Genomic DNA, 25,866 nt, shown 5'->3' on the forward strand with positions numbered 1-25,866 from the left:
GTCGCAATTCGAAAAGTCACGATGCGTAGGGCCAAGTTGGATGACTAACCTGAGTTGGTGGCCAACCTCCCCTACCGTATGTATGTAGGGATGCTAGATTCTTTGCTGCGTCACTGTATGTATAGAAGTTCCCTGTAAAGTACGGTATTATACATAATGCGGTTATGAAATGAAGGAATATGTACATATGTACATATCTAGTTACATATGTATTTGAATGGGATTATTTACACGCTATCCCAATATGGGTTGGCGTAGTTTCGGGTACGGGCCGAGAAACAACCTTGGAAAGCGTGGGGGTTACGCTGTATCAAGTGAGGGTTCACCTGGAAATCAATATGGTCATCATGGTAAAATCCATGTGCAAATGTAGTTTCCAAAGCTTCCATAGTAATTTCTCGTGTTTTTAACCCTGGACCTTGTTCAGTATGTCCCTCGGGGTTGCAAGCCATGAGATCTATATAGTGATGTAAATCTCTCACGGTTTATCCTTTATGCAAAGTTGATTATTTAGCACAACGACCCATGCAAGGAGATATGATGGTGTCGATACCAGGAGGTATGTGCTGGTAGGCTTTAAGTACACATAAAAAGTAGTCTAACACCTATATGCGGGATGATTCTTTACAGATTCTCGATCTCACGCCTTGGGCGGAACATCTTCACCCTGATCCTGCTCCAGGTCAATATCCTGGTCCATCGACTGTTCCTGGGCTAAAATCGAGTTAGCAAGGCATGCCAACAGCAATGAAAAAAATGAACTTACTATTCCAAAGCTCTGCATAAATGCCGTCACGCTCGAGTAACTCGCGGTGCGAGCCCGTCTCGGCCACATGACCCTCCTTCAAGACCAGAATCTGGTCACTGTCGGAAATCGTGCGTAGGCGATGAGCCACAAACACGCTTGTGCGGCTCTTCTCTTTGAGGATACTGTTGATATTCTGGAGGAGAGCTTGCTCTGTGTAGGTGTCTAGGGCGGATGTCTAGAGACAGGTGGTTAGTTACCTCAATTAACCGCTCCGCTGACGGACGAAGCGGGAAATGAACACTTACTGCCTCATCGAAGAAGAATAGCTGTGGATCCTTCAGGATCAACCGAGAAATTGCCAGTCGCTGCTTCTCGCCACCGGAGATCATCATACCACGCTCACCAACTGCAGTTTGGTAGCCATCAGGCAAACGCTCAATGAGCTCGTGGATGTGGGCTCGCTCCGCAGCTCGGCGAACTTCTTCGTCCGATGCATCGATCCGTCCATAGCGGATGTTGTGGGATATGGTATCGTTGAACAGCGGTGTGTCCTGTGGTACCACTCCAATTGTCTTGCGGAGGCTATCGAGGGTGACATCGCGGATGTCCTGGCCATCAATCAAAATGCGGCCAGACTGGACATCATAGAAGCGGAATAGCAGACGCAAGATTGTAGACTTCCCGCAGCCGCTAGGGCCAACAATGGCAAACTTCTGTCCTGCGGGGATAGTGAAGGTGGCGTTCTTCAGAATCGGTCGGTCTGGGTGATAGCCGAAAGTGACGTTCTCAAAGCGGATCTGGCCACCCTGCAGTTGCAGCGGCTTGGCGTTGGGTCGTTCCTGGATGGTGACGTTCACTTTCTGCAGGTTGAAAAGCGTCTCCATGTCCAGCAGGGATTGGCGCAGCTCACGGTAGACAGATCCCAAGAAATTGAGAGGGACCGAGAGTTGGAAGACCAGCTGGTTGACCATGACTAGGTCACCGACGCTCATAGATCCGTTCGCGACTCCATTGCAAGCCAGGTACATCATTGCGGCCAGCGCAGAGGAGAATATCATATTTTGACCGGAGTTGAGGAATGCCAGAGACGTAGTCACCTTGATTGATGCATCTTCATACCTCTTCAATGCTTTGTCATATCGTGCCACTTCGAATTTCTCGTTATTGAAGTACTTGACGGCCTCGTAGTTGATGAGCGAATCCACAGCCACAGTTGCTCCGCGATTATCAGCTGCATTGGCCTGTCTCCGGAACTTTGTTCGCCACGCGGTTGTAGTGATGGTGAACGCGGTGTAAGCGATCATTGTTGTTGTTGTGATGGCAGCAAATTGCAGGCCATATTGATAAGTCTACAACACGTTAGTAATGTAGGAACAAGGATTCCCGTTGTCATTCGTTGTTGGATCGTACCAGGATACCGCAGACAAGCGAGATTTCAAGTGCTGTCGGGACCACATGGAAAACCATGGATGTTAAGAGGAAGCTGATGCCCTTAGTACCGCGGTCAATTGCGCGGGTCAGACCTCCGGTCTGCCGAGAGAGGTGGAAGTTGAGATCCAGTCGCAAAAGATGTTCAAAGACATTTGATGCCACTTTCCGAATTGCCTTCTGCGCAACACTAGCAAAGACCGCGTTGCGGAGCTCTTGAAACAATGTAGCTCCAATTCGAGTCACGCCATCTAAAACATATCAGTGACAAGTCAACATTTCGATATGCTGAAATCCTCACAAGCAATGATCATTGATCCAGCCACGGTGTAGGCAGTTCCACCGATGGCAGCAAAGTCTACATTCATGGAGTCGACAATGTTCTTAAAGTAGAAGGGGATCTCCACATTGAGGATCTGTATTGGGTTCATATTAGCATAGTCTAATAGAAACACCATAACAAAGGAAGCTTGCCTTTGCCCCAATAAGAAGTGACAGTGCTGTGCTGACACGGAGCTTCGTGCCCCAATCGTTCTACCCACTATAGTCAATAACCTGTTACTCTATACCAATAGCACTTGGGAATTACCTTTGGCCAGAGGTACTTGGCCATTTCTTTCATAATAGCCCAGTCTGCCTTCCTTTGTTCCTGTTTTCCGGTCATGGGCTCGCTCAGCAAGTCCTTCTTTGGTGGGGTCTTTGCATTGCCGCTATCTTCCGGCTTCTGGATGACATTGGCATTTGCTAGTTGTGATGGTGCGGGGGTAGAGGTTGGAGTAGCTTTGACAGCGCGACCTTTATTGTCTGCAGATTGACTCCATAATGGATTGTTATTTGATGTGAACGCGCGCAGGTGTGTTCCATTGAGTCGTGTGCTTCGTAGCTTGCCGGCGAAGCTCGGATGGGCGAATTGCGCTGTACGCCAACACGGCGATCGTGCGGCTCTGAGCAGCATGGCCGCTTGGTATAATAATCTTCAAGCACCAGAGTAGTTCAAGTCACCGAGAGGGGTTCAAGGGCGCATAGTGGGAGCAAGTAGGAAAGATTGACGCGCAGTAGCTATGTCTCCGATAGCTCGTGGGGGAAATCGCCGGCTTCGGAGGAAAAACCGTCGCTCTCAATGCAAAGTGCAGGGTAGTCGCAAATAGTCAAGCGAATGATAGACACAAATATGTATGAAAGAATCCAAGAACTTCTTATAATAAAACTCCAAATGTCGCAATTCTGAGGGGGAGTTGTGTACCTTGTAGGCCGCATCGCTCTCGGGCCCACGATTTCCCGATTTCCCTTTCGTCACAACTGACGTAAATTCTCCCTTCGGTGTTTGGTCTTCACTCTTTTTTTGCATACACCATGCGCCCCCTTCAAGGCGTCCGGACTCTGTCCTGGACTCGTGTTGTTCCTCGCGCCCACCGGCAAACGCGGTACATTCAGATTCGCGCCGCTCCCTCGGGAGTGCCTTCAGTTAATGGCGACAATCTGCCACTCGCTAGCACGCCCAGCTCTGTTGAATCACGAGGTAATTGCAAGTCCCCGGGGTTGTCTTGATGTGACGCTGACAATTAATGCACATAGACGCGCGATTCGATGTTGTCGGCGCCCCATATTCGCTTCTTTCGGTGTCACTCTCGGCCTCGCAAAACCTATATACGCGACGAGGAACGCTGGTTGGATTGAGCGGCAAAGCGGATAATGTATGCGATTCCATGATAATGTTGTCCTGGAGGAATTGTCATGCTAATGCATAATCTGCGCAGGTGGTTTCCACCTTGAGCGTTCTAGAACCCTTCCGGAGGGCTATCGTCGGAGTACCCTTTCTGTACCAGAAGGTAAGATGCACGATGAAGCCTACATATTTAAGGACAGCGATTGACAACTTGCTAGATCTCCTCACCAAGTCCTGTCACAGCTCTCGTTTCCGTTCGATCACCCAATACCTCCTTCGCCGTTGTAAACGTCAATGGTTCCGTGGATTGGATGGTTGCCCAAAGACGGGCTTTGCTTGCATGGACGGGCCGATCTCTGAACATCAAGCCCACTATCAACGCAAACCTGGTGAGTCGAGCTGTGATCGTGTGGAAACGCCAAGCTAATCTTCGCAGAGCTTGTCTCATTGGGGTAGCTCCGAGGTGACTGGCAGAGGTTTAATAGCGTTGGTTGGAAACGGACAGCTGTACTCGGTGGAATTGAAAGATGGCGAGCAGTACATTGCGCATCCCAGGTATGAACTTCCGCCTGGATTGCACGCCTGACGTCGCTAACATTTGATCGCCAGCAATGTGGTTGCTTACACCATGGCTTCCAACCCTCCTCGCCCCTACCGTTTCAAGTCCACCACTCTCAACTTCCAAGTCCCGGGTCTGAAGACGCTACCAAGACTGCTACAAAATGCCAAGTTTGTTCGCGACGTATCAGATTCCAAGGCATACAAAACCACTATGCAGTGGTTCCACAAGCTGCGTACCTGGTCTCGAATGACCATCTGGGGAGATAGAGTACGAATCCTATTTTGCCCTTCAATGTCCACCAACTGACAATGTCTTCTAGCTCTTCCTGCAATTTGACGGTCCCATGACCATTCTTGTGCAATCCCGCGGACCCCGTCTCAACGACGTTTTGTCGGCACAGGAAGCTAATGAGATCGCCAATGTTCCGAGTGGCTTCACCTCGCCCCCTCCCCGCTCCACCGAAGGCGAAAAGACAGAGAAGAACCCACTAGAGGATAAGCCAGAAGAAGAGAAAACGGAAGCCGAAAAGGCCGTCAGCAATATCTCTGGCCTAACCCGCTCTGTTGCGGAACTAGAGCAAGAAATTCAAGGAACGAGCCGAAGCGTTGCGAAGCTCCGCAAAGATGGAAAGGTCGAAATTGAGGAAGTTGCTCGCTCAAACTAAATAGACAGACTCGCTTCAAAAGGGTTGACTTGGAGGAGTTCTCATCGCATTGGGTTTTGTACGGGTTAGAGCGGTCTCCAGTTGGGATGATTATCACGTTGCATCCTGTACAGTATGGGCATTTCTTTTATCTTGGTCCGACAAATCTCTTTTTTCTTTGCTTCTACCAGCTCTGTAGTCTTTTGGTGTTCTTCTAAACGTATCCATTTGTGTTCCTTCGATGCATTATTTTTTACATAGGTATAGATATTCTTCCCTTTATTAGTGCTTAGCTGTCACGGTCGGCATATCTTACATATGGATGTATTCAAAGGTCGACAGAACTACATATGTATCTATGTAAGTGTATTCTGCTTCTTTCGTGTAAGTGGCTAAGTAGAAGCCTCGATATCCACCAGTGTTACTGTGATCTATAGCCGGAATAATATCAGAGATCAAGTTTCAGCTGCATCTAACCAAAATGATATGTTTCATCTTTTCCCAAACGAGCAATATACCGGGTAATCCCTCGGTCTTCGGACTAATGCAGATATGTCCGAGCACTGCACCCCCTATAGGCCTTTAACAAGTACGGAGTATTATTCGCCAGTTCGGGCAATCCCCAGCAATTGGCCAACCGCAGTGAAGCCACTATGCTCTCGCTGGGCCAGTCACGCCAATCGCCAAGTGAAAGTAATGGTTAAGCAACTCGGACTTAAGCTAGGGACCGATAGACCGAACTCGTTCGTACCCTTTCTCCGGAGAATTTTTTTTTTCTTTAAATATCATAATTGTAGACTTTATACATTTGAACCCCAACGGAACTTGTCTGCTATTTTAATCTGCAGCAGCCCTGAAGCTTTAGGACCAAACGGCCGGGCCGACGTTGAGGTGCGTTTTGAATTGAACTTGTTCGATGCACAATCTTGTTTCTTAATTTTATACTTCCCGTCTTCGTTTGGGATCTATAAATTGATGGTCTTGTTTCAAATGTTTCAGAATGCAAGATATCTAATACCACAAAGCAGGTTACAATTAGTCCAAGTCTATCACTCGAACCTTTAAGGTTTCATAGTCAAGATGGCCAATAATGAGACTGAGACTACTCCCTCTATCGACAGTGCCACTACTACTCCCGCTGTGAGTGTGCATGGCAATAATGACCCAGAGAAAGGAATCGCACCATCGGAAAAACACGAAGCACCACCACCTACCGAGAAGTCAATTGCTGCCGGCCCAGCACCAGCAACACCGGTGATCAGTCCACCACCTGACGGAGGTGCGCAAGCATGGCTGGTCGTACTAGGAGCTTTCTGCGGTCTATTCGTCAGCTTCGGCTGGATCAATTGTAAGTCCTGTGTGCTGACTGAATACAAGAAAATTACAAGTTATTGATATCATCCAGGCATTGGAGTCTTCCAAGCATACTACCAGAGTCACCAATTGAGCGAGTTCTCCACCAGCACAGTAACATGGATCACATCGCTAGAGACCTTCATGATGTTCTTCTGCGTACGTATATCATTCCCCTGCCCAAGGACTTATCCTAACATCCCTCCCAGGGCCCAATATTCGGAACGATGTTCGACAGCTACGGTCCGCGCTGGATCCTCCTCATCGGCACAATCCTCCACGTCTTCGGCCTAATGATGGCTTCCCTCTCAACAGAGTACTACCAATTCATTCTCGCACAAGGAATCTGCAGCCCAATCGGTGCAAGCGCCATCTTCAACGCCTCCGTCAACTCCGTCAGCACCTGGTTCGCTAAGCGTCGTGCATTCGCCCTCGGTGTAACAGCCGCTGGATCCAGTCTGGGCGGAGTCATCTTCCCTATCATGGTCACCCAACTGATTCCCAAAGTCGGATTCCCCTGGGCGATGAGAATCTGCGCCTTCCTCATTTTATTCATGTTGGGTATTGCCAATCTCACGCTGAAGTCAAGATTACCCCATCGCCCAAAGCCGTTCGATATCCTGAGTTTCCTCAGGCCGTTGGCTGAGCTCAAGTTCGCACTTACGCTTGCTGCTGCCTTCTGCTTCTTCTGGGGCATGTTCTTGCCCTTCACTTTCGTTATCACCCAGGCCGAGAGATATGGCATGTCTTCCAATCTGGCCGGATATCTGATTCCGATCTTGAATGCCTCTAGGTAAGTTTTTCCTTTTCCATTCCATGCAAGTTACGTTGATGGACTAACAAAATCCGAATAGTATCTTCGGCCGCACGCTGCCAGGTTATCTGGCTGACAAGGTCGGCCGCTATAACATGATGGTTATTACAACCTTCTTCTCCGCAATCCTTGTTCTGGCCCTCTGGCTACCGTCAAAGGGTAACGCCCCGGCAATCGTGTTCAGCGCCTTGTACGGATTCGGCTCTGGTGCTTTTGTCTCACTTGCACCAGCTCTTGTGGCGCAGATCTCCGATCTTCGCCAGGTGGGCGTGCGTAACGGTACTTTCTTTGCTGTCATCTCGTTTGCGGCCTTGACTGGTACTCCCATTGGCGGTGCTTTGGTGCCCGATGTTCTCCACGGCAGTTATACTCGGCTGCAGATTTTCTGCGGTGTTGTCATGATTGTTGGATCGACTTTGTTTGCTTTTGCCAGGGGGGCTGTTGGTGGGTTTAAACTCACCAAGGTATAGTGCTTGCGCCTTGTCAACGGTTTTGGCCTTTTAGATGTCTTCTCGGTTTCTTTTCTTTAGATCTAATAAATAATCCCCACTTTAGTGATGTCGTGGCTATCTAAAAGGATAACAAGGATTAGCAAACTGTAATATCTGACTAGAGAGATACTTCTGCCACTTCCAAGGTTGGCTCTCCGTTTCCGATTAGTGCTCAGTCTTGCCCTGGAAGAGTTCTCGATCCTCTATGGGTATTCAGTTGTGCTTATTTCGTGTTCTATTAAGCCGGTGCGCCGAATTATTAAAATGAAGAGATCATGTTGATACACCGCCCATATCTCATGCCGGCATTATAAAGAGTAGCTGTGACGCGCTGTTGTCAGATTCCCTTTTCAACCTTAAGATTCCCTTTAACTATTCGGACTGATTTGACTACTTCAGGCACTCATCTATACCCATAATGAAACCTTGGTTAATACCTCGCTGTTTCATGCCTGATTTTACGTGGCCAGACAACCTCCGGCCAGTCTCTAGCGATCGAGTACCATCAAATCCTCGGCCGACGCACCCATGGCTGCGTAAATTTTGGGGGTTTTTCCACAGATATCTGAGACGTTTTTCCCGATCTTATTGCGACTGGGTCGGAATACCCTATGATAATCAGATTGCTCAGCTTCCATTTGGATTGATTTTGAAATGGTCTGATGGTACTCGAATCGAGGAAGTGTTGTCTATGCAAGTTGCACGAAGAGCAGGTCTCCCAGTCCCAAGGGTGATCTGCTATAGCGAGCATACTGACACACCCCATGCACCGGTTTCGATTCTTATGACTCGCGTGCCCGGTGAAGAACTAGGCCAAGTATTTGAATCCCTCAGTAAGGAGGATAAGAATTTAATTTTAAAGGAGCTTAAAGGCTACCTAAAAACCATACGAGGGTGGTCAAGTCCCTGGGGTGGGCAAAGAATTTGCTCTCTCCAAGGCACCTCGATAAGGAGTGTCCGTCTTCCCGGTCATTGTGCTGGTCCCTTTGAGTCAGAGGCAGAATTCAACGAGTTCCTCATACAGCCTGCTTGGTCGGGTGGCTTCTCATCAGACACGGAATACAAAGATACACTCAATCGCGCCAAAATGATAGGAAACCTGCCTCATCGCGTTGTTTTTACCCACGGAGATTTAAAGCACTATAACATTCTGGTATAAGGGGGCAAGATCACCGGGTTTTCGGATTGGGAATCGGCAGGCTGGTACCCTGAATATTGGGAATTCACTACTGCTTTGAGGTTCACTCGGGAAGATTTTTGGTGGTATAGCTTTGTGATCCAACTCGGTGGAGGCTCATATTTGGCAGAGATGGATTGTGAGCGGGCCTTGACTTCTCTGACCAACGCTTCTTACTATTGGTAAACCAGTGATGTCTTATTGTCCTCTTCTATATTCATGCTTTCTATTTTAATTACATATGTAACGTCCACTGATTGAACCGCATTTCGCGAAAATACCAGTATGTTGGAGACAGTAGACGTATAATATTGTGATCTAGGTACCTCCCTACCCAGGTGGATCTGAGTATTCCCCGCCAAGTCTCTATCCTCCCGAGGTCAGTTAGAATCCCCTTAGCTGGAGGGGGCACCTGGGCAGATTCTCAAATTCAGAGTTGATTTTGGTTGGAGGATTTTTATGTAAAAACCAATTCTGACTCTTACCCGTACGCTCGCCATATCTTGATTTCTGTTAGTTATAAGCCCGGTATGGCTTCAATTCCGATCGCTTTCTTATCTGCTTTGGCTACTCCAAATTAATGACGATCTTCTACAAGCGAATTAATAATCACGTCTCTTATCAACAGCCCCCACCCTCGACTGAGCTGGGAATTGACGGATCCGAGTATAAGAAGGGTGTACGTTGTCCTGAATCACCTAGCTACCTAGTGCTCGCAGACAAAATACTTTGGTGTCGTCTCTAGTCATGGCGATCTTGAAATTGAAAGCTGTGGCCCTAGCCATATTTGCGCTTTGCACAACTCCTACCGGTAAAGACAACTCCCAACGATCCAAATTGGTAAACTAATGTGTTCCAGCTGCCAAATGCAGCTATCCGGACCTCCTAACCGCCACTGCCACTGAACTCCAGGATGGACTGGTAGCTGGGTGCTTTACAAGCGTGGATCTGGTTGATGTAGGCACTACTCCCCACTCAGTATGAGAGCTAGGAACTGAAACATCCCAGGCATACGTCAAGCGCAACGAAGAGGTCAATTCCACCGTCCGCGCCGTTGTTGAAATTAATCCGGATGCGTGGAAAATTGCCCGGGACTTGGACGACGAGCGGAAAAATGGAATCTTAAGAGGGTACGCACAGACACTTTAATATGCCTTATGTCTTTCTTGAGTACGCGAGTGGGCGACTGACTTGATTCCTTCAAGACCTCTCCATGGCCTCCCAATTCTGATCAAGAATAATATCGCTACCGATGACAAGATGCAAACGAATGGTAGGACGCGGTTGCATCGAGAGGTGAAACATTACTAACAACGGCCCAGCTGGATCATACGCCTTAATGGATGCGAAACCAGGTTCTGATTCCGCCATTGCGGCCAAGTTGCGCAAATCCGGCGCAATCATCCTCGGCAAGACGAATCTCTCTCAGTGGGCCAATTACCGTTCCGGCAACTCATCTAATGGATGGAGCGCCTGGGGTGGACAGGTCATCGCAGCCCATGTCCCGAATCAGGATCCCAGCGGATCGTCCAGCGGGAGCGGCGTTGCAGCTGATCTCGGACTTGCGTATGCTTGCTTGGGAACTGAGGTATGCTTTCTTCACTCCAGCCACATCTTGAAAATGCCTAATGCGACAAGTAGACGTCCGGGAGTATCACCAGCCCCGGTGAAAAGAGCGGGCTTGTCGGCATCAAGCCTACCGTCGGACTGACGTCTCGCTACCTCGTCATCCCCATCAGTGAGCACCAAGACACCATCGGTCCAATGACACGAACGGTGGAAGACGCCGCTTTGGTCCTCCAGGCTATTGCCGGCCAAGACGGTCATGATAACTATACTCTCGCCGCGCCGTATAAGCACCAAACCCCGGACTACGTCAAGCACTGTAAAATGAACGGCTTAAAGGGGAAGCGGATCGGTATACCACGGAATGTCCTTGACTTGAATTACGACAGCTCAAGAGCGCCCTACTACGCTGCATTCGAGGCCGCGGTTAATGTCCTCAGAGATGCCGGTGCCACCATTGTCGACAACGCGAATTACACGGCGTACGAGGAATTCATTCAGGACCCTAGTGAAACCGTCCTCCAAGCGGACTTTATCAGCGGTCTAGCCGATTACCTCTCCAACCTGAAGACAAACCCCCACCATGTACACAATCTTGAAGAAGTCCAGTCCTTCACGCACAGGTATGCCCTCGAGGAGTGGCCAACTCGGAACACCGCGATATGGGATGAAGCCCTCCAAGCCGGGATAAACAACACCTCGCCTGAGTTCTGGCCTCGGTACCTGAAAAACCTCTACTACGGGGGCGAAGGAGGCGTGTTCGGAGTGATCAATAGGAACCACCTCGACGCGGTTGTGCTGCCGACCGACCTGGGATATCCAGTTTCGGCAGTCGTCGGTGGACCCGTCATCACTGTGCCGATGGGTGCGTACCCCGTGGGAACTCCTGTGGAGTTGAGTCCGCCGTGGAATCTTACCTCGGTGGCACCTGGCGTCCCTATGGGTCTTGGATTCATGGGGTTGAAATGGAGTGAGCCGGCTCTCATTGAGATGGCCTATGCGTTTGAGCAGAGAACCCAGGCTCGGAAGACATTTGACCACTATATTGTACCGAAGACACAGTTGAAGATGGCGGAATCCGTCAGCACAGACTGATAGTCTTGTATATCCGGAACCATCCCGCAGACATACAGAAATAATCTATTAAGGATATTTCCAGTGTACAGTGACCATATGACTAAATACCATAACATAGACCATTATACATTCTGCCGTGTCACAAAATATACACATCACAGAGTGGCCGACTGCTTGCACTATCTTGTCCTGAATATCCCTAGTGCAGTATACTAGTGCAGTATAGTTCACTTCACGACCGCTTCTGTCGAAGCTCCCACTCATAAGCAGCAAGCAAGAAAGGACCGACGCCTCTCGTATCATTCGGGACAACCGGAATGGCGGTGTAGTACTGCATGACGGTCAGATCTAGCACATTCACATACCTATTTGCCAAAGCCTTACCTCAAAACTGGCATCGCTGTTCAGCGAGCCAACCTGTACCGTTCCCTCCCAGGTCAACGTTCCATTCTGATGCTTCGTCACGAAGTCATCAATCAGGTGGTTATACGCTCTCGCTGCGGGCCGTCCATAGGTCCGTTCGTCAATATAGCCTCGTCGCAGACCGGCAAGCCAACCGTAGGCGAACATTGCTGCCGCGGAGCTCTCAAAGTAGTTACCCTTCCTGTTAACATACCCCTTGCTCAGGATTAGCTTCCAGCCATGGACCTCTGGGTCCTGCGTACGGAGAAGACCTCGTGCGAGTCTCTTATAGTAACCCAACAGGCGCTGGTATCCATCCAGATGTTTGGGATAGACATCAAGGACCTCAATCAGGGAGACGAAATACCACCCGACAGCCCGGTTCCAGACGAGCGGCGACGCACCGTCCACCGGGTCAGCCCATACAGCCGTCTTGCTTTCGTCGAAGCCATGCACAAGCAGACCGGTCGGCTCATCTCTCGTAGCAGCCTCGATCTTATCCCACTGCAGCACAATATCCTCCCAGGCAGTGACATTCTGCGCATCGAACAGCGCCGTCCATTTCGCGTAAAATACGTCCGCCATGAAAATCCCATCCAGCCACATCTGATTCTCATACGTCGGGTCCCGGTGCCAGAACCCGCCTGTCGGCGTGCGCGGGTGTCGGTCCAGCATCGCCCTGATGCGATCCGCTGCAAGCCGGTACTTCTCCTCCCCTAGGCGCTCGTACCAGTATAAGAAATTGTTGCCGATCCGGTAGTCGTCGAGCGAGTAGTACGTCTCGTTGAAGTCGGCGATTGAGCCGTCAGGAGCGACCAAGTCGTCGATTTGCGACTGGTACCAGTTCAGCAGGGTCTCGTTGCCGTACAGTGAGTAGGCTGCCTCGTAGCCTTCGTAGATGGTTGCGCGCCCGTACCAGTATGGACCTTCATGTTCCTGGTTGTTGAGGATCCAGGAATCGGCCATCCAGGAGAGGTAGGACCGCGCTGCCGCCGGGGAGGCGGCCAGGAGGGAAAGAGTGAGGAGCTTCATCGGGGGGTACTTGCAGTGGATGATGCTGGTGTGGGAATGTCAAAGGCATCGGAGACCATCATATTATATATGGATACGTAGAAACTCCGGAATTAAATCTCAATTAATGAATACGAGTGTAGGCCTCGTCAAATTATCCGGACAAGACGGACAAGACGGACAAGACGGACCGACAAAATGGCTGTGCTCATTCACACGAATAGAATGGAACGAAATATTCATGATATGCAGGAGACATCTTGGCTCAATGAGGCAAGTATTCCTTTACTTCGGTGACTGGCGGGAAATTCAACCCCAGACTCCGCAGAAATTCTCCGGCGCGGGGGAATGATCCATCGTATTTACTGCCCAGGTGATTATTGGCTGATCGTTCGGCAATTGAATGCAATAGCTGTGCCTCAATCATTAAGTACCCTCTGCTAGCTAAGATCAACCTTTCTCGCTAGATATAGGTAATCAACGCATCTGAGCTGGTGGAACAGCTTTGATTATACGGGTCCAGCTCTTGTTTTGAACTGACGAAGTTTTAAGTCCGACTCTACCTATAAGTACGGAGTACATACCTATGTAGTTGATTTCCTCTGCCACTTCTTGGCCTTCCATTTGCATCTTAGTGCTCAGTCCTTGCCGCTTTTTGCTCACTGAGCAGCCTGATGGAAGGACAGGAAAGACGGGAGATACTACAATTGGCGTTTTGTCTTCCCTAAGATAACTATTAAATAGTAACAAATCCACACTAACGTCCTATCGTACTCAAATATTCTCTTATTTTTCTTTAAACAAATCAGGGACCAGGATCCTAAAGGACTCTTATTTTGTTCCAACTCCTATACCTAATTTTTAAGAATTATGGTTCGATCGTTATATAATATTTAGTCGACTTAGCTATATACTAAGAGAGTAGATATCACTTACACCAATCCTTAAACGTCTATTATCTTCCAATTGCGCGAGAGCATCGCATAGCGAGATACGAGATTCAGGCGCCGCCTTGTTCAGAGCCTCACCGATAAATCGCAATTTTTCACCAGTACCACCAGGGGGACACTTCTCGGCGATAGTCGAGAGCAATCTTCCATAAGCCCAACAATCTGTAGCAACCCGCACCCCAAATGGCATGTTTGCAGGAGTTATGTCAATGTTCTGTTGAATGAGAATCTGCATCTCTGGCGAAAGCCATTCCCACAGGTAACCACCGGTCCCACTAATATCGATGAGGATGGCATTTTTATTGGCATCTAAAACTATATTCGATGGTTTGATGTCAAGATGAGTGCGCCCGCTCGTGTGCAATGATTCTAATGCTGTCCCAATTTGGATAGCCCATCGAATTGGCAAAGAATCGTTCCGCATTTCATCCTCGTTGATACTTCGCTCAAGCGACCCTCCAGTATAATATTCAAGAAGGAAACCTGTGACTACTGCTGGCAACTTGGTCGACGAGCAGGTCTTGTAAGGGTTTTCTGAGGCAACCAGACCGACTAGCTGCGCAATATTCGGCTGTCCGCGGAATTGTGCGAGGGCATCAATCTCATTCATGATGTGTTCCGTGTCTCCAGGCTCGTAAATAGGGCGGTCGATAGTTTTGTAAGCAAATTTATGTTGCTTGAATAGGACCGTGGAGACTGTGGGGGCAAGGAACTCGGCATTTTGTAGACAGCTAGCCTCGAACGTCGGGATGTTTAGGTCTCGGTCCAGATTCGGGTAGATAACTCTCGTTGGATCTTCCGCGATCTCGTAGCGCAATCGATGAGCAACTACAATGAAATAATTTGTCGTGGCCTGAAATCCATCCCGGATCGTGATCAAGTTTTGGTTTTGGTCAGTCAAGCTCAAAGTGATTTTTGTCACAGTATTCTGCAACAGTTGCATTTGACCGAAATCAATTGCTTGAAGAAACATTTGGAACAGAGATCGGCGCTGAAAATAGCCAAGCTCTGTTATAAGTTCGGGCAGAGACCAGTCCACGACGACTTTGATCCACCACGAAAACTCATTTTGGCGAAATATCAGAATCTGCGTTGGCCGGTCGCCGTTCCAGTCGTAGAATAGTTTGAACTCAACTCTGCAAAAAGAGGGGTGGGTAACTTCGGACATTTCGTTCAATTGAAGGCAAAAAAGTCTCCTCACTTTATAAACTGAGGATTTTGAGACGCATTGACAAGAAAATCGAGGCTAGGGGCTATATGTATAAGTTAGTTGCTAATCACGTGGTTTTCTTGACAAACTGGCACCAACTCGTTTTTTTCTCTTGGCTTAGTTATGGCAGTTCGCTTTGCAGTCCGCTTTTATTCCTGTATCTTCTTGAGGTTGTGGAGGATACCCGCGGAAATGGGTCGTGCGCAGAATGCTAGGGGGACTTCTGATTCTCTTCTGGCCCAATGATAAAGCGCGGGGAGCAGCTAAGTCAGCAGCTCACCTCAATAAAATGCACCACGCTAGCCCTATCCAAATGCAGCTGTTCACTAGTCTCTTGACCATTGTCCCCTCAACGAAAGACTGGCGTCATCAATTTGGCGGTCGATCCTAGTTATTTCGCCTCTGGCTAAGAGGCAAATTGATAGTGGGGCTACGTCTATTGGTTTTACTATTCTACGGCTATACTACTATTCAACTCGCCGAGTCTCGTATTCTACACTGCTATTGAACCAGTAGTCACTTAGGGCTTTTTTGACATTCGAGGTACGGATGGCCTCTTCTATACGACAGTACGTGATCAAGCGTTCTCCTCGCTCTATCGGTTTCCCGTACGATATCTCTACGCTCTTCTTACTGTTGTAGATCGATGAAGTCGGATGTGACTATGGCCCAATAGATGATTACCCATACAAAATGGCAAGCTTTTCGAGCCGAGGATCAGCACTGTACCGCTGGATGGCATCTGCCTTCCAAGTTTCATAATCCAGGTTGTTCGAGTTTCCATCCTTGTGTAAGGCCCTGACAAGGCCCATAAAGATGTCCTTGTATCCATCCCAGTCAGGAAGGTCATAACCGCAGCAAAATTGCAGGCGATGAAGAAGCCGCCCCTTTCTGACTATGTCTCCAAGATCGGGATGCCCTTTTTCTTCCAGCAAGTGAGAAAAAGTCATTTCTTCATCACCTAGGCAATTATTCCCACTGTAGAACTCAGCAAGTGGAAGGAGAACGATGGGAGAATTGAAAACTGAAAACTTGGGACCCGTGTGCGCCCACTCCCAGTCAATGATACCCGTAATTCGAAACTGGTCGTCCACTAAAATTTGGTCCCCTTTCTCATCTGCATGCTTCAAATAGAACGATGCGTCATCCAGGCTCGCATGTGGGAGGATTATCGGAATGTTTTCCTGTAGATAACGGTGTATCAAAAAGGCATCTATTGGACGATTTGCATAAGCTTCTTGCCGCATAATCAAGTCCAGAATCAAATCGAGGTGTGCATTGTAATACTGTTCTGAAGACGAAAATGGTCCAAGCATTTTTAAGCCAGATTCTCCAAAGTCGGCCAGGGTCTCTCTTGCAAACGGTCCAATAAAAAGTTTAGAATCAATTTTGTCCAAAGAGCCCATCATGGGAAAAGGATGTGCATGCAGTTCGATATAGATATCAGCAAGCTGATCAATCACCTTCAAGCGTTGCTCTCGGGTAGCATCAGACCAGGACAGAGATCTCCCAGGCAATTTTTCCATAAGGATGTACCGAACACCAACAGGGTTCGCCTCATCCAAGCTGAAATCAAAGACCTTTGGGGCAGGAATCTTTGTTTCTCCCAAAAACTCGAGTGTGGCAACCTCACTGCGCATGATGTAGTTTTGCAGTTCCAGGGGGGTGAAGTAACATTGAATCTCCGAACGCGCGCCAACCAGCAAACCCCATCATCAAATGAAATCTCAATATGATAATTCATACCGCCCATGACTGAGTTCCGTGTCGACAGGTCATATTGAAGATTCTGCGATATAGAACAGCTAACGCCCTTGCGTAAATAGCTGGCTCGATCTGTGAGCGCCGTGATATTGATTTTAGCAAGGAGTTTGTTTATTTCTTCTTGTTCCGCTCGGTTAGCCGCAGGATCATAGCTTTTTTCATCCTGGTAATAGTAAAACAAAAGATTATTATGGTCCGTATAATATATGATTTTCTTTACTCACCTCCCATAGTGGACATGTGTGATACTCAGGCTTCAAATGTTCGGCGCAAAGATGACGACAGCAAAGTATGCATTCTCCATCTGTGCGAACAGAGGACTTGTCGCAATCCTCGATATCACAGCTCCACATACCCATGGTGAACTGAGCTGGCCAACGGGCTGGAAGAGGAAGTCTCAAATACCTCCAGGGCTACCTATAATCCAGAGGGAAACAGACCGCTGCACCTGGGCACCTAAGTGATTACATAAGAGCATTTAGCCACCTGCACCTGGGCACTCGGCCAAGGAAGATTATAGGGACAATCGGAACATCCGATTGTCACTGCAGCGATATACCTAGGTATATACTAGGCCCTAACATCCCTTCGGGACCAGACTCACTGAGCTTGAGCCCGGACTGAGATTCACTCGCCTCATAAAAGCGGCGACGGCCAAGATAGGAAAGCCCACCTGGCAGAGGAAAAACACTATGTTGTGCGTAGAGCTACCTAGGTAGCGTCCTCCTACACAGCTTTTATGATCAAAATTTAAAATGTCTCTACAACGATGAAAATGAGTAAACCCCGGATATCTCTATTCGAAGGCAACAGAATGTCTACGGCTGGTACTTGCAAGGATCCCAATCAGATACGGCTAGGCAAGACATACCGCTGCTTTACAGGTCGATCCTTCTTTCCTTCTCTCAGGAGCCTACATATCATCCTTAGTCTTCATGTCAAAGCAAGCCCTATCCTAACATGACTTCAATGTTCTCAGGATTATACGATCTACTGCAAGCCGTGAGAGGGGTAAACAGCACCCCCCTCACAGACCAACACGTCCCCGGCACCAATCTGACAGACAAATGGATTATTATATCCGGATCTAACAACGGCGTCGGCTTCGAGGCAGCAAAATCCTTCGCATCATGGGGCGCAAACCTAATCCTCGCCTGCCGCGAGCCTCCCGCATGGGAACAGCATCCAACAGCCGCCGTGAACGAATGCAAAGACCTCGCAGCAGCGCACGGCCATTCATCTACCATCGAATGGTGGCCGATCGACATGGCAGATCTCGGCAGCGTCGACGCTTTCTGTCAAAGATGGCTGCAATGCGACCGCGCTTTGCATATCCTATGCAATAACGCCGGCATTGCGGAGTCGACCGTGCAAACCCGTATAACGAAAGATGGATTCCAGCTGGTTCATCAGGTCTGTTTCCCTATTCTCTTGTTTCTATTAACCCTCCTGGTGCATACGAGCAGATACTAATGAGAATCACCCAGGTCAACTTCTTATCCCATGTATTGCTGACCCTTCGACTCCTACCGTCTCTCGCTCGCAGCGCCGAGCCAAGAATTATCTGCACGACCTCGTGCTACCACCATCTAGGAGTCTTTGATCTGGATCGTGTTAATGGTAAACAAAGCTGGAAGGGCAACGATTATCAGAATAATAAGCTCTACTTTCAAATGTGGGTTGCAGAGATGCAGTCAAGACTCCTCAAACACCCCGAGTACATCCACATCACAATCAACGGCGTCCATCCCGGCTTTGTGGCTTCGGGTATATGGGAGGGTCTTGAGGATGCGGGTAAGGCCCCGGGCGGACTAGGCTTGCTTTTGCGATATGTTGCTATTACGTCGCAGCAGGGTGGGTTGGCTATTGCCCACGCAGCTACGGGTTTGGAGTTTGGGCCAGATCCTAAGACGCAGGGTGTTGGTGCGGAAAATGGGCATGATGGAGGGAAATATATCAATCGGATATGGGAAGCGCCTGCGAAATCTTATTGTAATGATCCAGAGGCTAGGTCGAGATTGTGGACCAAACTGGATGAGGAGCTTGGTTTACAAGAAAAGGGACTTCTGACGGTTTTGGGTCTTTGATACACCAACTCAGTGTCAGCAAGCTGCCTGAAGTGGTACTGAAAAAAGAAGAATATTATGAAGGGACTGGACTTGGAGAAAATACTACCTGGAAAAGGGTCTCCTAAGCCATACCTTCTAATGGCGAACTGTAAGGAAGGGACGAACGTGAAAGGATCTTGGATCGAGGGTTATGATGAAAGGGGTATGACACCAAAAGGGTGCAATGAGGATGTTCCCAAATTGCCCCGGATGGATTCAAAAAAAAGAAGTCCAGAATACCTAGCAAAGTATAGACACAAAGACGCCGTGGCACCGTCGCTGAAGGATGATGCATGAAAAGAAAAGAAGAAAAAAACCATTATGCTCCGGTATATGCCGCCCAAAAATGCAGCAATTAAGCCAATACTCCTTGTCTCATGTTCTCGACCGTCTTGACCCCAACACCTTTCAGCTGGCTCAGTTGTGCCAGGCTGCTGACCTGAAATTGGTGGTCTGAGATGATTGCACTGTCGGTTGTATCCAATGGTGCTTGGTCCATCTCGCAGAGGCAATCAACAAGAGCCTCTGCCTTCTTGGCGCCCATTCCCTTGAGCAGTTTGATTTGGCTCACATCCCGAGAGTTAATGATGGAGAGAATATGCATCGTCCGCGGAGAGGTGGATGGGTCTTCACTATCAAGGAGTTCGGGGGCTTCCTCGATCTGACCAAGCTTAGCTGCAGCACGTTTCTTGTGCTTTGGACGAGGAACATTCTCGTCGCTTGAAAAGCAGGCATAAGTCTGGTCTATATAATCATCTTCTGCTTGGCGTTTGCCTAAGGTTTGTGTTACGTCCTTCTTGAGGGAGAGCATGCTACCCAACCTCCCCTTGGGCGGGGAGTGGGGTTTCTCTTCCCAAGCTTTTGCGTGAACGCGCTCCTTCAGAGCAGCAATCTTTCCTGCGAGCTTCTCGTTGTGCGGGAAATGGGGAGCTGCCAGCTGGTACATCCTCAGGGCTGAGCTGTCTTCACCGCGTGCCTGATGTTGTTTAGCCATCAGCAGGTATGATAGACCCTCGGCCCGCACATCTTCTGTGCCATCAATCCGCTGCTCCAACTGTTCCAATCGCTTCTGCAGCTGCTCGTTAAGCTCATGGGCTTGCGTCTGCCTCGATTTTTCGCTCACAGCCCGCACAGCTAGTATCTCCTCAACCTTCTTCTCAACCATCTCCTCGATCCTAGCAGCTGAGAAGTCTTCATGGCGCGCCGTGGATTGCGCACCCAGGGGCTGGCGAGCAGACTTCAATGACGGAAGACCGGAGGGTGTGTTGGAGATCGAAGTGCGTTTCGGTGCTTCCGGTTTCCGAAGCTGGCTAACAAGCTTGGTTTGCGGCTTGTCCGAATATACGCTAAATGCCTTGACGGGTTTGCCGTCTTCCTTTTCCGCGGAGTCCTTCGGGGCGGGCGCTGGCATATTGACGTTCACGGAAGCTGTTAGTGCGCGCAAAGGTTGCCGCGTCCCCATAGATGGCCGGTTCAAGGGCCGGGGCGGTCCCTTGAACATGGGATCGTTTTCTACTTCTCGAACCTCGATCTTCCGAGTGCGATTAGCGACGTTCAGAGAGCTAATTGTATCAAGTTGGTAAGACCGGACAGGCGCAAGGTTGAGAATCATCACTGTCAAGCCATTGTTCTGTCCCAATGACAAAATTCTTGTCATCTTGGACTCGCGGTATGGGATGCGATGCTGCTTCTTGTTGATAGCCTCGACGCACTGCGCCAGGACGAAAAGACTCTTGTTGATGCTAGCCGACTCGACCATGCGCTCCTTATCATTCTCTGTCCGTCGATTGTCTTCGGATCCTGCGAGATCAATAGCGGAAGCAGTGCTGACGCGGACTTTGTCAGGAGAGGTGACGGTAACCTTCACACCGAGAATGGCGTGAGATCGGGAGGAATGGGCGTTGAGCTATATTGAATGTTTAGCAAGAGAATTTACACCCCAGATTTTGGCATGATATCATACCTTTGTCGCGGAGGTGGATCGGTTAGTGTTGGCCTGGTCATAAAGCTGCTCGAACTCCTTCAAAGTGGTACACGGCTTCTCGCTCAGCCCGCAAACCACGGTCTTGCCGCCGTTGTCCCGGAGAGGAAGACCTGACATTGTGCGCTTCTCGGGTGGCTCGAACAAGTCAAAGACCTTGTCGTTGTAGATTTCGTAATAACTGAGGGCAACCTGGACTGTCGTCTCCCCATTGCTATCTTTTTCAATCTTGCGACTGCGTCTGTAAATGCCGCTGAGTAGACGCGGGATTACACCTCGGTCTGCCAGGGTTTTCCCACCACGCATTGTGTGTGTTTTGCCTGTTCCGGTGACACCGTATGCGAAAAGGGTCACGTCGAATCCATTGAGAAGATGCTTAATTGTTGGCGCAACTGTTATTCAGATCAATATGCTAGCCAATGGCAGGCCTGGTGAGCTCCGAACAGCCACTCACCTTCAGCATCAAACAGCTCCTGCTGCGACACCTCCGCGTCGTATACGCCATTGAACTGGAAAGCATACTCCTCCCCCTCATTCTTGGGGTTCGGAATCCGGACCACATTGTCCCTGTCCCTCAATGCCGCCAATTTCTTGTCACTCTTGTCGCTCTTGTCACTCCTGTTGCTTATTGACTGGCGAGATTTGGACTCGGCGGTAGCGGAAGATCCTGTACGAACGATCACATCGACCTCCCGTTCGGACTTGAGAAGGGGACGAATACGCGCGACAACTCGGACACTCATTTTGGCGGGATGCTCATTCAATTGTCGTGTGATGGTCTGAGTCCTGGTCAGGGATGTGATCCAATCCAAAGAAACCTAAGGAATGACTAGAACCAAGTGTAAAGCCAAAAGAAAAAAGAAGAAAAAAGAGAACAATAAAATCCTCCCCAAAAAACAAAGAAACGAAACTAACTACTGGGTGTATGCAGAACTGAAGGTTGTGGAACGTGTGGGAGGAGTTCTCTTGTGCAGCAGCCGATGTGGTTGATGTTGGCAGGGCAACCGCCTCTTTGCTCTACAACATATGTACCTTATACAGTACATTCCAAAGACTCGAGCACCACAACGGGGATACATAATTGCTCGATGCAATTTAAGCAGAATAATCAATTTGAAAACTTCATAAATCTCATTATTACAATCCACAGCACAGTATAATCTATAGACGTGCTCCATGCTTGGACTAAAGGCTAAGTCTTCATTTCCAGTCCAAATACCTGGGGATAGATATATACAGATCAGCTTGTTGAGAACAAACACTGCATATTTAAAGCTCACCATAGATATCCAACCCGTCTTATACTCAATATCAGATGTTGTCGGACAATATATAAAAACACCACGCCTCTCGTCACATGTCCCCTGGCCTCTGATTGGCTGGAGCACCACGACCTAAAGGCCACCGTAGACCATCATCACCGCCTCTCCCACACTCCCTTGGTTTCTTCTGGTGAGCTGTCCTTTGCCTCGCCACTGCATTTTGTGATACTTCCGGGTTTTCTAAAGGTACAGCTTGCCCTGTACGCAACCAGGTTCACCCTGTTCCGTTGACGAGAAACTGATTGTGGGGTTCCAGGAGCTGTTACCACCCGCCTCCTCATATCGATTCCACCCGCCGACTTTGTGACTAGCGCAACCCTCTTTTCCTTCCAACACCCAAGTACGATTAAACACAACCTACTCGACTCAATGGCAGCACCACAGGGGGGATTCCCTCCCCAGGAAGGGTATGGCCAGCCCGCCTACGGCTCCCCAGAACCCACACAGTCCCCGGTCCAAGGGCAAGGCGCGCCTGCACCTGCAGCAGCTGGAAAGAAGAAGAGAGCGTACGCTGGTGAGGCATTTGATTTTGGCTCCGGCGCCAATGCCGCGCTCGGTGGACAACCCACAGCTGGGGGTGCTTACGGGCCCTACCCTCAGCAGCCCCAAGTTGCAGGATATCAACAACCCGTCTACGGTGCGGACCCCAGCCAAATGCAGCCTGTCGCGCCATCATATGGTGCGCCTGTTGCCGCCGATGTCACGCAGATGACACAGCAATTTGGTGGAATGGGAATGAGCGAGCCTCATCACATGCCGCCCCCGCAGCCTGTGGCCCAAGCCCCTATGCGACCTCAAGTGCAGCTCAACCAGCTTTACCCCACGGACCTTCGATCCCAACCTTTCAACGTCGCTGAGCTGGACTATCCCCCTCCTCCAATTATCTTGCCTCCGGGAGTATGTATAAGATGTCACGTTGCGAATGTGGTAGATATGCTAACAATTGACAGACCAGTGTTTACCCATCGCCCGAGGCCAATTGCCCTACGAAATATATGCGGTCTACGCTCAACGCTGTCCCCACAACTAACTCCCTTCTGAAGAAATCAAAGTTGCCCTTCGCCCTTGTCATCCAACCATATGCTTCCCTTCACGACGCCGAGGACCCTATTCCTGTGATTCCAGACCAAGTCATCTCACGATGCCGACGTTGCCGCTCCTATATCAACCCCTTTGTCACCTTCCTCGACCATGGCCACCGCTGGCGCTGTAATATGTGCAACCTGACGAACGATGTGCCACAAGCCTTCGATTGGGACTCTACACTGCAAAAGCCCGCCGATCGTGCGCTACGTGCCGATCTGAACCACAGCATGGTCGAATTCGTTGCGCCGCAGGAATACATGGTCCGACCACCTCAACCTCTGGTATACCTCTTCTTGATCGATGTGAGCTATGCCTCGGTGACCAACGGTCTTTTGGCCACCACCGCTCGCACCATCCAGGAGAGCCTTGATCGCATCCCGAACGCAGACCGACGTACTCGCCTCGGCTTTATTGCAGTGGACTCAAGCTTGCACTACTTCAGCATTCCCCGCGACGAGTCAGGATCCTCGGAGCCCCAGATGTTGGTTGTCAGCGATCTGGACGAGCCTTTCCTCCCCATCCCTGGTGATCTCCTGGTGACGCTGAGCGAATGCCGGGAGAACATCGAGATCTTCCTTCGCAAGCTGCAGGAAATGTTCCAGAACACCCAAAACAACAGCTGCGCCATGGGTGCGGCATTGCGAGCTGGTTACAAGTTGATCTCCCCCGTCGGTGGAAAGATGACCGTTCTGAGCTCATCTTTGCCCAACGCTGGTCACGGAGCTCTCACTATGAGAGAAGACAAGAAGGTGCTGGGAACCAGCAAGGAATCGAGTCTGCTTCAGACCGCAAACTCCTTCTACAAGAGCTTTGCAGTCGAATGTTCAAAATCTCAAGTCTCCGTGGATATGTTCCTATTCTCGTCGCAATACCAAGATGTGGCATCTTTGAGCTGCTTGCCCCGCTACACTGGTGGTCAAACCTACTTTTACCCTGGGTGGAACGCTGCACGGACTGAGGATGCCATGAAGTTCGCCCGTGAGTTCTCAGACTATCTCTCTTCGGAGATTGGTCTGGAGGCCGTTCTCCGCGTGCGCGCAACCACCGGTCTGCGTATGAACACCTTCTATGGAAACTTCTTTAACCGCAGTTCCGATCTGTGTGCTTTCCCGGCCTTCCCTCGTGACCAGGCCTATGTGGTCGAGGTGGCCATTGATGAGACCGTTACAAAGCCGGTCGTCTGCATGCAGGCGGCTGTCCTTCACACTACCTGTAACGGTGAACGTCGTATTCGTGTATTGACCCTGGCACTTCCAACGACCCAGAATCTGGCAGACATCTACGCCTCGGCTGACCAGCAGGCCATTGCCACATTCTTCAGTCACAAGGCTGTCGAGCGCACATTGAGCAGCGGCCTCGAACCCGCTCGCGAGGCTCTTCAGGCCAAGATCGTCGAGCTTCTGCAGACATACCGCAAGGAGCTTGCAGGTGGTAGTGTTAGCGGTGGTGGTCTCCAGTTCCCCGCCAATTTGAGAGCCCTGCCTGTCCTGTTCCTTGCAATGATCAAGAACGTGAGTTTTCTCTATTTCCCCTGTGATAAGCTGTTCTATACTAATCGATTTTTTTTCTCTCTCTAGCTTGGTCTTCGCAAATCTGCCCAGATCCCCACGGACATGCGGTCCGCAGCTCTCTGCCTTCTGTCGACTCTGCCCCTGCCGCTTCTCATCCAATATATCTATCCGAGAATGTACTCACTCCACGACATGCCCGACAATGCGGGTTTGCCTGATCCACAGACCGGCGAAATCGTCCTGCCCCCTTCTGTCAACTTGTCTTCGGGCCGCCTCGTGCCCTACGGTCTGTACCTCATTGACGATGGCCAGACCCAGTTCCTCTGGGTTGGCCGTGATGCTGTTCCACAGCTTATCGAGGATGTCTTTGGCGTCCCTGACAAGTCGCAGTTACGGGTGGGCAAGCAAACCCTCCCCGACGTCGAGAACGAGTTCAACCAGCGTGTGCGGGCCGTGCTTGAGAAGAGTCGGGACCACCGAGCCAAGGGTGTGGGTAGCATGATTGTGCCTCACCTGTACGTTGTTCGCGAAGATGGTGAGCCCGGTCTGCGTCTCTGGGCTCAGACTATGCTGGTTGAGGACCGTGCGGACCAAAGCGTCAGCTTGGATCAGTGGATGGGTTCCTTGCAGGAAAAGGTTTGAGCCCTCTGCTCTGGCCATCATATCGGTCAGCACTGACGATTTGCTCTCAGGTCGTGCAGTAATGAGAAGCTGCCCGGTTGGTCTCCGTGGACCATGAAATTCGTGTTTTCGCGAGTCCTCCCGCCTGTACCATTACGTTGGGGAAGATTGCGTTTGGCTTTCAATCACGGCGGGCATGTTTGGATTATCTAGTACTAGTAGATCGCTGGGTTATAGTTGACAGGCGATAGACGCTGGTTGCATCTATGAAGAATTAAAGGTATCATTTTTCCCACTCTTATTGTATCGTCCCATGAAGATTCCCATGGGACATGGGAAATGGCAAGGGCTAAAATGATTTTAGCAGTAGGAAGT

At 49.7% G+C, this 25,866-nt stretch overlaps 10 protein-coding genes across 10 annotated transcripts; 5 read left to right on the forward strand and 5 right to left on the reverse strand.

Moving 5' to 3' along the window:
- Nucleotides 1-640: 640 nt before the first annotated feature.
- On the reverse strand, nucleotides 641-3,131 carry atm1 (ATP-binding cassette Fe/S cluster precursor transporter ATM1; the record flags this gene model as incomplete). The annotated part of the gene is made up of 7 exons (XM_061213581.1): nucleotides 641-714; nucleotides 767-983; nucleotides 1,054-2,097; nucleotides 2,159-2,427; nucleotides 2,478-2,592; nucleotides 2,630-2,710; nucleotides 2,766-3,131. The coding sequence occupies 7 exons, from the start codon at nucleotides 3,129-3,131 to the stop codon at nucleotides 641-643; spliced, it is 2,166 nt and encodes a 721-aa protein (XP_061070602.1).
- A 398-nt stretch (nucleotides 3,132-3,529) lies between these two features.
- On the forward strand, nucleotides 3,530-5,068 carry N7525_006016 (AIM24 family protein; the record flags this gene model as incomplete). Its single annotated transcript, XM_002564176.1, has 7 exons — nucleotides 3,530-3,695; nucleotides 3,752-3,870; nucleotides 3,934-4,005; nucleotides 4,061-4,231; nucleotides 4,279-4,397; nucleotides 4,452-4,671; nucleotides 4,724-5,068. 7 exons carry the CDS (start codon nucleotides 3,530-3,532, stop codon nucleotides 5,066-5,068), a joined length of 1,212 nt encoding a protein of 403 aa, XP_002564222.1.
- A 777-nt stretch (nucleotides 5,069-5,845) lies between these two features.
- Nucleotides 5,846-7,684, forward strand: N7525_006017 (uncharacterized protein; the record flags this gene model as incomplete). The annotated part of the gene is made up of 5 exons (XM_002564175.2): nucleotides 5,846-5,938; nucleotides 6,128-6,395; nucleotides 6,453-6,559; nucleotides 6,610-7,193; nucleotides 7,255-7,684. Coding segments are annotated over 5 exons (1,482 nt in total), but the record flags the coding sequence as incomplete, so codon positions are not given.
- A 1,945-nt stretch (nucleotides 7,685-9,629) lies between these two features.
- On the forward strand, nucleotides 9,630-11,543 carry N7525_006018 (putative amidase; the record flags this gene model as incomplete). The annotated part of the gene is made up of 6 exons (XM_061213582.1): nucleotides 9,630-9,693; nucleotides 9,742-9,839; nucleotides 9,891-10,012; nucleotides 10,088-10,155; nucleotides 10,205-10,470; nucleotides 10,524-11,543. The coding sequence occupies 6 exons, from the start codon at nucleotides 9,630-9,632 to the stop codon at nucleotides 11,541-11,543; spliced, it is 1,638 nt and encodes a 545-aa protein (XP_061070603.1).
- Nucleotides 11,544-11,757: 214 nt separating this feature from the next.
- On the reverse strand, nucleotides 11,758-12,959 carry N7525_006019 (glycoside hydrolase family 88/105 protein; the record flags this gene model as incomplete). The annotated part of the gene is made up of 2 exons (XM_002564172.1): nucleotides 11,758-11,856; nucleotides 11,910-12,959. 2 exons carry the CDS (start codon nucleotides 12,957-12,959, stop codon nucleotides 11,758-11,760), a joined length of 1,149 nt encoding a protein of 382 aa, XP_002564218.1.
- Nucleotides 12,960-13,844: 885 nt separating this feature from the next.
- Nucleotides 13,845-15,056, reverse strand: N7525_006020 (uncharacterized protein; the record flags this gene model as incomplete). Its single annotated transcript, XM_002564171.2, has 1 exon — nucleotides 13,845-15,056. The coding sequence occupies one exon, from the start codon at nucleotides 15,054-15,056 to the stop codon at nucleotides 13,845-13,847; it is 1,212 nt and encodes a 403-aa protein (XP_002564217.2).
- A 722-nt stretch (nucleotides 15,057-15,778) lies between these two features.
- On the reverse strand, nucleotides 15,779-16,738 carry N7525_006021 (uncharacterized protein; the record flags this gene model as incomplete). The annotated part of the gene is made up of 1 exon (XM_002564170.2): nucleotides 15,779-16,738. One exon carries the CDS (start codon nucleotides 16,736-16,738, stop codon nucleotides 15,779-15,781), a length of 960 nt encoding a protein of 319 aa, XP_002564216.2.
- Nucleotides 16,739-17,822: 1,084 nt separating this feature from the next.
- On the forward strand, nucleotides 17,823-18,949 carry N7525_006022 (uncharacterized protein; the record flags this gene model as incomplete). The annotated part of the gene is made up of 2 exons (XM_002564169.1): nucleotides 17,823-18,275; nucleotides 18,350-18,949. 2 exons carry the CDS (start codon nucleotides 17,823-17,825, stop codon nucleotides 18,947-18,949), a joined length of 1,053 nt encoding a protein of 350 aa, XP_002564215.1.
- A 376-nt stretch (nucleotides 18,950-19,325) lies between these two features.
- Nucleotides 19,326-21,694, reverse strand: N7525_006023 (kinesin family protein; the record flags this gene model as incomplete). Its single annotated transcript, XM_002564168.2, has 3 exons — nucleotides 19,326-20,876; nucleotides 20,934-21,343; nucleotides 21,406-21,694. The coding sequence occupies 3 exons, from the start codon at nucleotides 21,692-21,694 to the stop codon at nucleotides 19,326-19,328; spliced, it is 2,250 nt and encodes a 749-aa protein (XP_002564214.2).
- Nucleotides 21,695-22,642: 948 nt separating this feature from the next.
- Nucleotides 22,643-25,512, forward strand: N7525_006024 (COPII subunit SEC24; the record flags this gene model as incomplete). Its single annotated transcript, XM_002564167.1, has 3 exons — nucleotides 22,643-23,170; nucleotides 23,224-24,870; nucleotides 24,937-25,512. 3 exons carry the CDS (start codon nucleotides 22,643-22,645, stop codon nucleotides 25,510-25,512), a joined length of 2,751 nt encoding a protein of 916 aa, XP_002564213.1.
- Between the last annotated feature and the right edge of the window lie 354 nt (nucleotides 25,513-25,866).

The sequence above is a fragment of the Penicillium rubens genome (genome assembly GCF_028828025.1).
Source record: "Penicillium rubens strain IBT 27055 chromosome Unknown utg000002l_segment0_segment0, whole genome shotgun sequence".
In the NCBI taxonomy this organism is placed as follows: domain Eukaryota; kingdom Fungi; phylum Ascomycota; class Eurotiomycetes; order Eurotiales; family Aspergillaceae; genus Penicillium; species Penicillium rubens.